Source organism: Lethenteron reissneri, chromosome 27 (genome assembly GCF_015708825.2).
Source record: "Lethenteron reissneri isolate LAM-NWPU_2019-01 chromosome 27, ASM1570882v1, whole genome shotgun sequence".
Classification (NCBI taxonomy): Eukaryota; Metazoa; Chordata; class Hyperoartia; order Petromyzontiformes; family Petromyzontidae; genus Lethenteron; species Lethenteron reissneri.
In genome coordinates, this window is record NC_083805.1 from 1,665,326 (window position 1) to 1,677,629 (window position 12,304).

The 12,304-nt window shown below is 61.4% G+C and overlaps 1 protein-coding gene across 6 annotated transcripts in view; it reads left to right on the forward strand.

The window, feature by feature from the left end:
- Positions 1 to 12,304, forward strand: part of LOC133348278 (autism susceptibility gene 2 protein homolog) — a 268,596-nt gene that overhangs the window by 91,668 nt on the left and 164,624 nt on the right. For all 6 annotated transcript variants that reach the window (XM_061561005.1, XM_061561003.1, XM_061561002.1 and 3 more), the window contains exon 2: positions 6,012 to 6,179. In XM_061561005.1, coding sequence (XP_061416989.1) covers positions 6,012 to 6,179 — 168 coding nt within the window. The remainder of the gene's footprint in view (positions 1 to 6,011; positions 6,180 to 12,304) is intronic.

The following is a 12,304-nucleotide window of genomic DNA, read 5'->3' on the forward strand; positions in this document are numbered from 1 at the left end:
TACAGCCCCGTGTTTGTGCCAACGACTCTGTGCGGTACGGCCGCGTAAACACGGCCGTTTGTTTATTCATTGAGATGAATGGCGGAGCGCTCGTGCGGCGGCAGCGGCGGGAGTTGTGTTTGCAGAGACAGCGAGGGCCGCGGCTATGTGCTGGCAGTCCGTGTGGACTGCGGATCAGCTGACGGTTGTTCTCGTGCGCATGTTTTTTTTTTCTCCACTGTGGGGGGGGGGGGGGGGGGAGGGGCACGGCAGTGGCGGCACCCCCGTTACATCTGTAATGGAGTCGGCGCGTTGACGGGGGCTCGGCTAAAACGGTCGTGCCGCTGATGTGCGAGGCTCCCGTCGCGCGAGCGGCAAGGTCGCACTCCGTTTTTTTGGCGACGTAAATATGGCCGTGGGGTTATTTGCGGGAGTGATGTGTGTTTTTTTTTTTGTTTGAGATTGAGTTTAGCCGTATGACGGTCGGCTGCCCCGTGACCCCGGCCCAAACCGCAAAGCCTCAACTAAGCCCACGGCTTAACCGCGGCCTACGGTTCCCGTGTTAAAAATACGGGACGCGCGGCCCGTCGGGGTCCGTCCAGTCCGCCGGTGAACGAACACCGGCCCCCGTCGGTGGGCGGCCGTCGCGAGCGGTCGCGTGGACGGCACGGAGACGGTCACGGGGGGTGGGGGGGGGTCGCCCATTGCCTCCCCGGACGAACCAAAAAAAATAAAATCATAGGTCGGGGAGGAGGAGAATGAACAAAAGAGCCAATCGCGGTGAGAAAATGCTCGAGGAATGGCAGGGCGAAGGCGGTGGCACGCACGGCTGAGACCACGTTTGGGGGGGGAGGGGGGGCAGGGGGGCCTGCGTGCGAGGGCCCTGGTGCCTGGACTCGTGGTCCGGTCGACTGTGCCACGGTGTCCGGGTCGAGGGTTCACGGCCACAGACAAAAAGCGAGACGGCTGTTGAGGTGGCCGGGATGTGCCGGGCCAGGTACAGACACACACACACACCACTTTAACACGTACGCTTTCGCGACCAATATCCATACTATAGTTTTTTTTGGGTTAGATCGCGTAAATATAAATGTGTCGTTGAATCCGCCACCACCCGACAGAGCGCTGAACTGCCACTGCCGATATCCGGGAGTTTGAATCCAGGCCCGCGACTAAAGCATCGAGTTGGTGGTCTCAGTGTGGTCACCAGCAACTTAGATAGAGACCCATCGCATAAAATTTGATGTCGCGCTGAATCTGACTAAAGTCTAACTCTGAGAATTCAATATCGGTGAGACTGCGATGTGGCGAACGTCGCTCTCCCAGTCACAGCGAGGTGGGTCAAGCGCCGCCCTCTGCTGCGCGCGTGGTGCCGGAGGTCACTTGGAAGACGAAGGGAAGCTCGCGAGCTGCGGCTTTGTCAACATCCGCTTCCCTTGTCGCCCCGCACCAAGTAGCGCGAAGCGTTTGCGCCACGAGTGAAATATCACAAATTCGTTTACAAAAATGTACGGGAAAAAAATCAAAACAAACAAATCCACGTGAGAAGTTACGACGACTTGCACCTGCGTCGCCCACGCGGCTGTGGCCCTTCACCATCCGCGGCGCGAGCGCCTCCCCCTCCGCCCGCCGTCGTGTGGAGTAATTGGAAACGCCGTAACGTCATTAGCGGAGCGGATGCGCAATTAATCTTGAGGCCTTTTGGGTGAGCGGGGGGGCCCTCTCGCGCCACGAGCGGCCGCACGAGTCTCTTCAAACAGACGAGGGGGGGGGGGGGGCCCGGCAGGAGGTCTTAAACAGCTGCCGGGGAGCGCGGCGCACGGTGCGTGGCTGTCCTCGCGACGCCGCCGCCGTTGTCGCTTAATAAGACCGATTCGTGTTTCGCGCGGTGGCGGCGAGGGACGTGGAAAGCCGTCAACGCAAATGGCAGCCTCCCTCCTGCCTCCTCCTACCCCCTCCCTCTCCCTCCACGCGCCTGCCCGCACAGCAGAAACACCACGTGTTGACAATCATTGTTGCAAAAGGAGGCGCGGTGGTAAAGATACGGCGCCGCAATTGCCGGCGCGTGCCGCTGTCGACGGGGAAGGCCGTCATTTGAGGGGGGTGACGGAAAGCCCCTCGAACAACTGGGTAGAGTTGGCCTGCTCTTCCACGCGGGGCCAGACGCGTTATTCCACCGCACATGAAATAATGTTGAAGTTAGCGGGCTTGGCGAGGACACGCCCTGGCTAGAAGCGGGGGACGGTGGTCGAAAATCGCGATGGCGTGGCAGCCAAGGCGCACGGAGAAAATGGAGCGACGGCTTGAGGGGTGCCTTCATCCAGCAGTGGATTGAGCGCGGCCAATGATGATGCTGACTATGAAGAATATTGTTACCAAAAAATAACAGAGCGAAGGCACGAAAAGCTTGATGGGATGAGCGTCGCACCGCGGAACGTGTGGGTGAGTGTCACGGGAGGGTTATTCTGGCCGCACGCTTTGGGGGTGGGAGCGGGGGGGGGGGGGGGGTTCTCCACCGCGGCGGGGCCTGGTGGCGGCCGCACGTCGCGACGGCTGCCCCGGGGGCCTCCCGCGGCGGGGACAACCAAACCCACAGTGGCAACGGCGAGGGAGACGGCGGCGCTGCCTGAGCACCCCGGGTCGGGGTTAGGGTCGGGGTCGTTGGCAGAACTCGTGCACAGTGGCAGTGGCTGGTTGGCTGCTGTGGTGAGGGTCATAGGGAGGACTCGGCAAAATTACCGCTTTCAGTTTCTTGCGTTCCCTCCCCCCCCCACTACTGAATGTCCGGCCGACGTCCATTCCATCCCCCCACGGGAAAATCCCTCTCGATTGGAGCCGAGTCACCGGCCGTCTGCGCTGCGCGCTGCATTACGCTGCCGCACGACTTCCCGCCGCCGATGTTGCCGCTACGGCCTGCCCCGCACAACCAAAATTAATAGGCGGGAAATTTTGCGTTAATGGGGCTGTCCGTAGGTTTGAGACACCGCCCCGCGGGGGGGACCGCTGGTGGGGGGGGGGCTATCCCCTGCCCCCCCCCCCCATTCTCGCCGCTCCTCCGACCGGCGGAGGTCGAGGGTGGGGGTGCCCCCCCCCCCCCCCCGCACGCCGCTCGGGAACCACGGAGGAAGTGGCGCCGTTTGGAGGGGGCCTCTCGCTCGCCGCCTCCCTGTCACCTCTGATTTATTGCGGGGAAGAGGCGGACTAAAGAGATCATGTTCCCATCTGTGATTCTGCTGTTTTCTCTTGGGCAGTTATTACCGTGTGATTTATCATAGGGCTTCTGTGGAGAGAGCCTCGAGCACGCACGCACACGTACGTACGTGTGTGTGCGTGGGTGTGAGTGCGCGCGCTCTCAGCCTCATCTCATTCCCGCACGTTTTATGTCGCTGCCTTTTTAAGTCTCTGGTGGTTTCCTTTTTTTTATCGTCAGCTTTCTTTAAGAACCACCGAAGCTGTCATCCCCCGCCCCCCACCACATCCCTTTCCATTGAGAGATAAACGGAGGTGACGTTTGAAAGGGGAAGGGCCCCCCCCCTCCCCCGTCGTGCGATGTGGCCGTGACTTAGCAGCTGGATGACGGCGCGGTGACGAGAGATGCCGTGCCGGCGTTGCGAGCGGCGGGAAACCAAAGCGATGAGAAATCGCCGGTTGGCACTCGTTAAAACTGAAACGAGGAAACTATACATTTTTTGTTTTATCTTACGAGGCGCAATGCCCACCGAGCCGTTACAGCTCCTGTTTAGAAGCGACCTGATCACAAATGCCAATGTATAGTAACACTCTAAACTCGCGGTGACGTTGATTCTACATGCGGAGGGGAAAACCAGAGGACCCGGAGAAAAATCCACGCGACCACGGGGAGAGAGAGAGAGAGACACAAACTCCAAATATACAGCAGGTGTCAGAGGTCAGGATTGAACCCACGACCTCCTGCGTACCAGGCGAGGTAGTTAACTCCTCGCTACCGTGGCGCCCCTCGCCCACGCTTGTTACACCGCGCGACACCAGCATCAGCACCTGCACCGTCCATTCCGCCGTTTTCTTGCGTCGGTGTCAAGCGCGTTGAGGGGGGGGTGGGGTGGGGGGGCAGAGAGGAAGTGATGCCGACACTTGACGGAGCGTCGTTGGCTTGTGCGTCGGAGTCATCGCGAGCGCTCGTCCGTGCGGAGAGTGAGCCGGTCCGGCCCACGGGCCGCCGCTGTTTAGATTTCCGCAGCGGGGGCCCCCTCCCCCTGCCGTGTGCGAGTGGGGGGCCGCGCCGCGGCCAGGTTGATCGGCGGCAACGGACAAAGATCCCCCGAGCAGCCTATGCAGGCTGTTAGGGCAAGTGCCGTTAGCGTCTTCGTGAGTACCTATGAAGGCCGACGTGGCAATTGAGGGGCTGGTGCGGCCAGAAGAAAAACGACCGGCCGCCGGTGCTGATCGTGACGCACCGTACCAGATTTGTCATGTTGAGCTTGCGTCGACATCGGGGGAGGTCCAGGACCGGGGCCACATGTTTGACAGGTCACCGGGTTTGTAGGGCAGAGCGTTAACCACTGCGCCACCGCTCCCCCCCCCCCCATCCCCGCTTGCACACGCCGGGCTCGCGATCCGCGCAGTGGGGTTTGGCGCGACACCTCCCCGACGGGACCGTCACCGTGGCCTGCGTCGGCCCCGGCGCTCTGCTTGCTGGGGGCCGTGCGTCACCCTCCCCCCACCAGAATCCGCCGCGCAGGCTGATCTGATTAAATACGGCAGCAGCGGAGGGGGGGGGGGGTCGGCGCTAATGTGGGCTGAAGCAAGGCGGATTGAATGGATCTCCGCTGTATAATCCGACCTGCTCTCGTGTCCTCTCGGGCGCGACGGGCGTGCGCGCAAGCGCAGCGCGTTCCGGGGACGCGTGGCGGCGGCGGTTGTGGCGGCGGTGGCGGTGGTGGCGGCGGCGAAGGGAGAGGCGTAAAATATGGCTGTCGGGACGAGGATGACACCGTGCTTCGTGCCGGAGTCCTTGTTGATTCACCGAGTGCAGGGCTCTTGTCGCGCGTGTGTGCGTGTGTGTCTTTTGTCTTTTGCTTGTGTATGTGCGTGTGTGCGCGTCTTTGTGTCGTCTCGGCCTCAAACGAATACCTGCTGCAGTGCGTAAACATCGGAATTGATTGGGGAGACAAAAGCGGAGGGGCGTGGCGCTGTCCACACTACCTTCACGTGTGCCCTGCCGGCCTTAATAGGCGCTCGCAAACAGCACTCTCCCCGACGGTCTGTTAAAGCTATGCAAGGGACATCTTTTTATCGTGTGTGTTTGTGCAGGGTTTGATTTCTCTCTGGATGTTTTCCAGGCCGCTGGTTAACTCCTAGCCTCGGCCGGAGCGAGGGGAGGTTTGCCGGATGTGGTGTGCCGGGTGTGGTCATGTTTTCCTGCTTTCTCACCTGGACAGACCCGGCTGAAGTTAGGCCCGGGGAGAGCGCGTGTGCGGTGTGCAGTTTGACCGCGTGGCCCCGGTGTTTTCGTGGAGAGGTTCGCCACCGTGCGAGGCACCTGGCAGCGGCGTTGTAGCAGCTGGTGTTCGGGTTGATCCACAAACTCTGCCGCTTTCGTTCCGCTCGACAAACTTCGCTGTCGTTAACCGCGTCGCAAAAAGTAACGATTTTGCCCAAAACCTTCTTCGCATTTGCGGGGCGGAGGAGGGGTGCGAGGCGGATTGGGGGGTCCGTGGGTGATGCGGTGCCGAATTGCGCCCTCGCCGTGTTTTCCCAACACGCGGTTTGTATTTCCGCCCGCGTGGCGGCGTTGGCGGCGAGAATGAGGAAGGGCAGACGAAGGGTTCCGGCCTCTTGTAGACACTGAGCCCCGCGGGGGGCCGCGTGCTCCACGCGTCGCTTCGTATCTTTCGTGCGGCCAGATCGGCGGAGACCGGCTCGCCAACGCACGCACGCACACGCGTCGCACGCGAGCCCTCGGCAAAGAGAAAAAAAAAACTAAACGTGAGGCCTCCCGTCTGACCCCGGCGTTCTGCTGCGCTCCCCCCCCACCGCCCGTCCCTCTCCAACAGAACGACATGCAGCTGAAGCCGCTGGAGCGAGCCGAGCGACTCAAGGAGCGACTGGTCCGGAGGCAGCACAAGGGCGAGGGCGGCAACTGTCGCCACGGCAACAGCGGTGGCTCGGACCGCGAGCGAGGACGCGGCCGCCACAAGCAGCCGCTCAAGAGGAAGAGAGAGGTGCGCTCTTGTGGTGGCGCTGACACGCGCACGCACGCACGCATGGGTGTGCACACGCCTGCCGGGGTTTTTTAATGTTTTATGTGCAGCCGTGCATCTCCGTGGTGATGACCGTTTGACCTGCAATCTCGATCTCTCTTTTTTGGGTGGGGGAGGGGGTGGAGGGTGTTGCGGGGGGGGGGGGGGGAGTACAGTGTGCGCACTGCGGCGTGCGCGGGCCGTGGGGCCTGTGTGCAGGCCACCCAGGCTCGACGGATCCCTCGGAGCGGCCTCGTGATTGTGCGCGTGTGCGCTCGTGTCTGGAGCGCAACGTTAAATGTGCACGCTTGCTGCCGCGGTACTGGTGTGCGTGCGTGTGTGTGTGTGTGTGCGTGCCTGCGCGCGCTACGGAGCCGGGGAGACATGGATTGCGATTTGTTTACAGGCGCCGAGGAGGAGCCCCGGGCTCGCCACAGCAAGGCGGTACAACAACGTGTGGGGACTAATCTCCACCTGTTCTGTCTGTGGGACAGGATGTTGCCCCATCGCACGCGCGGGTTATATCCGGACGCTCCGGTTCCCTCTCTAAAGCACTCTTTAATTGGCGGAAAAAAATATTTACGCGTAGAGGACTGCAGAGCTTGGGCAATGGTACCTTATTTAAACCGCCGCGCCGGGAGGTCGAACCGGCGACCTCTGGGTTGCAGGTCCGGCGCGCCGCCCACGACTCCGCAGCGTCGTCGCGCAAACAGTTAGCGCTGCCTAATTACGTGAACTAATTAATAGTTTAGAGGGGCTTTCATTTGGAAATATTAATCGCTGGCGCTGTTTGATATCCCTGGGAAAGTCTCTCCCAAGATGTGGCTCCGATTAGATCGGCGAACGCTCCTCATCCGGCGAGGCGCTCACAGATGTCTTTAATTGGCAGGGATCAGCAATTCATCCGCTCGTCAATTACAATCCCACCGAGAAGCCGTTACAGCGATGGCGCCCCCCCGCACGAGAAGAGACTGCGTCTGATCGGGACGCTGCGTGTTGTGTGCACAAGCGGTGTGTGGCGTGGGTGGCGGTGCAGGAGACTCGCACCGCCAGAGATGCCGCTGTCACTCTGGATGGCCGTGTCTCCGATGCCGTTTGTCGCAGCGACTCTCAAAGTCTCCCGTCACGCTCGTCCCGGCAACAGGGCTGCGCGTGGCCTCGAAGGAAAAACGTGTACGATGGGGGCCATATTTTTAAGGCGATGGCCCTTTGTCAATTAAGAGAGGTCGGAGAGGTGGTGGTCATCGTGGTGGTGGCGGTGGTGGTGGTGGTGGTAAGTGCTACCAGTTACAGAGTGCCATGCCAGAGGAGTGAGATGCAGCAGCCATCTTGTATTGATTCTCCATTTCTGTACCCAGAGGCGGTGCCGTTTCTCTCTGCTCTGCGTGGCCCCTGCGGTGAAAACGACCGCTTCCTAAGCGCCCCCTTCACGTACAAATGGCTCCCTGTTCCTGCCTTTAATTCGGGAGGCTCGCAGCACCCTCCCCCAGTCCACCCTCTCCCACCCCCCTCACCCCCGCACCCCCGACCCCAATCGGCTCGTCGCCGCGAGCACGGTCACCCGACCTCGCGACCCAGAACATCTCGTAGACTCTCTCTCTCTCTCCGGCTTTGCTCCGTTAGTCCCGAGGACAGACATCTGACATGTGGCCCGAGCGTCAAATTTTATTCCGCTTGGACCGTTAGGCGTCGTTCGTTGGTTGCATTTTTTTTTCTAATTTAATCAACGACAACAATTTAAGCCGCGCCGTGAATTCGATTGGCCCTGCCCTGCGTGCAGCCTCTCAATGGACAGCCAGCACCCTCCTCGGCGCATGGGGGGGAGGGGCGAGCTCCACCAGACGCCAATCTCCAAAGCCGCGTCGGCTGCTCTGGGCGATGTTTCTCCTCCTTCTCCCCCCCCCCCCCCCTCGTCATCGTCCGTGCCACCCACCCCGGGGGTTCGCATTCCCCCGGCTCCTCATCAAACCGGGACTGTCGATCACAACTCAAAGCGGAGGGGGTGGGGGGGGGGGGTGAGGCTCGGGGCTGCTGGGGGGGTGGAGGGGGGTTTAGGGGATTACGGAGGGGGTGGAAGGGGGGTGGGGGCGGTTGGTGGGGGGGGGGACTGTGAGTGGTGGCAGGGAGCTTTCGACGCATTCGTCAGCGCGATCCACGGCGAGCACGAGGAGTGGCGCTCGTTTGGCAAGGCCTCTCGTTTCTCGTGGGCGCCGCAGAGACCCAGGAGGGACAGACGGAGCGAGCTGGGACCCCCCCCCCCCCCCCCCACTGAGCGGATTCCCCCCAACTCTACCGCTTCCATAATTACTCGAGAGAATATTCGGAGAACACGGACACGGTCGGGGGGGGGAAATTATCACGCGTGTGCCGCTGGACGGGAGGTTGTTGGGCGTGGCTCGGCGACGTTTTTGTCGGCGCAGCCGGTCGCATCGTGCCGGGCGTGGGTTTTGGAGAGGGGGTTTCCTGCCTTCGCGAGGCTGGATGTGGTGGTGTCGCCGGGGTAGTGGGGGGCGGCCGTTATTGTTAAAGGGGCGGCTCGAGGTGGAGTGGTCGATTAATCGACTGGCTCGGGCGATCGCCCCGGCCGTCCGCGATGGGCGAGCGCGACGTGCCGACGACGCCGGCCAGAGGCCAGTCCCGGGGAGCTTCGCGCGCCGAAGCCTGCCGCCACCGCTGCCACCGCCGCCGTTAATTAGTTTGGATGGAAAGCGGCCATTTCTCTGGTACTTTGGCGAATTAATTGGCCGATGCAATTAAAATACGAAACTAGGCGCAAGGATTTGTTGCAGCACGTGGCCCCCGGAATAAATTAAAGGCGATTTAGGTAATAAATTCCGCGATAGCGTTTGATTTGTTTAATAACCTGGCCTGAGCATCATGTTTAGCCCGTATGCAAAGTAGGCCTAATGAGGAGCCATAAACACTGCGAGCGAGCGAGCGTTTATGTCGCGCGAAACACCGGAGCTTGGTGGGCTCCAGCGAGCGGAGCGCCGTGCCGTGGCGGGGAGCCGATTCGTGATTCCGCTGCCACCGAGGTCGAGGTAATCGCGGCCGCTAATCACCTGCTAAGTTACGCGGAGAGGGAATCCCGCCACCGTCGCACGCCGCTGCCTCGTTCTGTCATCTGCTCTTTGCCGACGTGTGAGCTCGTGAGCTCGTGTGCTCGTGAGCTCGTGAGCTGGTGTGCTCGTGAGCTCGTGAGCTGGTGTGCTCGTGAGTTCGTGAGCGCGTGAGCTCGTGAGCTCGTGAGCTCGTGTGCTCGTGAGCTGGTGTGCTCGTGTGCTCGTGAGCTCGTGTGCTCGTGAGCTCGTGTGCTCGTGAGCTCGTGAGCTCGTGAGCTCGTGAGCTCGTGAGCTCGTGAGCTCGTGAGCTCGTGTGCTCGTGAGCGCGTGAGCGCGTGAGCGCGTGAGCGCGTGTGCGCGTGTGCGCGTGTGCTCGTGTGCTCGTGTGCTCGTAGTTGCTCGAGTTTGGAGGCGGTGCAAGGTAGCAATCGTGGGGGAGGCCCCCATCGCGTTGAGCCGAGGGGGCACACGGAGACTAATAATAACGGAGGGGTTTTAGTGTATCTGCAATTCACCCGCTCTCAGACAAAGCGATTGAAAGGCTCCGTCAGGAACGTGCGAAAAAAAGCAGCAAAGCATGCGGTTTGTAACAGCGGTGCAAACGTTTTGGGGGAGAAGGGGGGTGGTTGAGTAGGATTGGGATGGGGGGCAGGGGTGGGGGGGCAGCTGTCATACGTCATCGCCGCGCACGTGGTGAGATGTGTGGCCGTGGCGTGACGGGATGCGACGTGTCGCGCCCGCCGCAGAATTACGGCGACGTGCTTCTTTTATCGGGATGTTTTTTCCCGCCGGAGCCAGCATTTTATCGCTGCCACCGCCGCTGTCATTAATGCGGGCATCTGCCAGGAGAGAGAAAGCGAAGATGAAATGGGATTGCTCTCTGCCCGTGGCCTCGTGCCACGCAGTCTGCCAGCCCCCCCCGCCCGTCCGCCCACCCGCTGCCCAGCGATCGCTCTGCGGGTTGGACGCGCGGGCGATAGCTGTCGTGTCCGGACGCGATTCCGTTGTCTCCACCGCCGCTCTGTATTTAAATATCCGATCGATCGGCGCTGCTCCCGCCGATCGACTGTGTCTTGACAAACGCTCGCCGGCGCCGAGACGTAGCGCGATCATCGCCGTTGTTACTGCTGCTGCCGCAGCCGGGTGTACCGTGACAGACGGCCGCGGTCGTAATTTGCAACCCGTGGCGCGGCTTGCGGTCGCGGTGTAACGTTTCAGCCGCGCTGGGCGAGCGCGTAGGCGATGTGACGCTCGCGGGTCGTCTGATGTGTGCGACGGCCAGGTGCTCGGTGTGCGGCAGCGGTGTCATTGTGTGGCTGCCCGACACAGACCAGTGGTTTGACATCCAGCTGGTGGGGCGGGGTGACACGTGGCCGAGCGGTGCGCAGCTCCGGCGGCTGCGATGCTCGGCGCCGGTGTGAGGCACCTGAGAGATGCTAGGCCGTCGACTCGGCCTCAAAGGAGAAGCTGGCGCGCGGTGTGTGTCGTAAACGTCGCCACTGGGGAGACAAAGGTGGCCGGGCGTGGGGCTGCCCACCCACCCCCTCGTGTGCCACGGTGCCAGCCTTCATATTCGGTGCTGCTACTCGCTACTAGCGGCACTGGCCCCTACTTGCTACTCGCGGCGCTTGCTCCTCCAGCTCTGTTGACGCTACACGGGGGAACTTTGTCCGCTCGTCAGCTCCGGCAGACCCCCCCGCCGTCACGGCGTGACGACGCGTGACGTCACGTGACGACGCGTGACGACGCGTGACGACGCCCGTCACGCTTGCGTGCCCCGGTCCCGGCCACGTGCCCTGCCGTGACCGTCGCGCGATGGCGATGCGAACGCAGTGAGAGCCCTTCTCTACACGCCCTTTGCCAACCTCCGCTCGACGGGACGTTGCTCCTTCTCTGCTGCTGCCCCCTTAGTCTAGAGCTCCTCCCTCCTCCATTTCCACAGCCGACACCCTGACCCGGGCTTAAGATCTCTCCCTGCTCGTCTGCCTCGGACTGTATCACGCAAAGTGTCTTGGCGTGAGGCCGAGGGTGCAGCCAGAGTGCACGTGGGGGGGGGGGGGTGGGGGGCCCCCTTTTGTTACGGCGTCTTGAGATGCTGCCGCTGCTGCGTCTCAACAGTCTAAATGGGGATTATAATCATCATCATCATCGATGATCAAAGCATTGGTGGACTAAAGGCTCCTTGGCATCGCCATCCCTATCGTATGACCAAAACAACCACCGTGTAAGTGGATAGCGCGCTGCACACACGACACGTGGTATAAATATGGTAACTTCTCACCGCAAACGCACCTTTGCTTGCATTTTATCCGAGGCCTTCGTTTGTCGCGAAATGAGAAATCGGGGGTTGGGGGGGGGGGTGGAGGTGGCCGTGTAACCACCGCTCGCGAGACGTCGATGCGGCGCCCGACCCCGGCGAAGTCGCCGCGCCGCTCAGCGTCCCTCGGCGTCCACGCCGTCCACCAGGTTCATCTTCACGCGACCTCAAAATTCCTCTTCAGCCCACGGAACGCGATGCCCTGGGGGGGGGGGGGGGGGAGCTTTTTGCCGGCATAATCATCGTGCTCCACAATTGGCAAATCTCCTTCCGTCGCCCAGCCGAGTCTCTTGTCCTTCCACCTTCGCTTCGTCCATCCGCTTGCCCTTTGACCGTTGACCCCATGCCCCCTGCCCCCCCCCTCGTGGACGCGCCGATTGGGGTGGCTACCGCCGTCACCGCCGCCGCCACCTGTCTCGGGGCGGCTCGCTGCCAGGGCCGCGCGGCGAGATGGCACGGTGAGGGCCGACTCCTAATTTAGTTTCAGGTGTTGATTAGGAAAATGAGTTCTGGATCCCAGCTGATTTCAGTAATTAATGGACTTTATTATCAAAACGCAATTACTGTAATTCGGCCGTAATTAATGATGCGCTTCCATTGTGTTTATTAGGCACGCCGCCGATCGGCACTCCTGCCGCTCTCGCACGGTAAACATTGTAATGAAGTGAGCAGCCTCTCGCCGCTAAAACAATCATCTTTGAACTTCTCTTCATTTTGTCAATTTGATT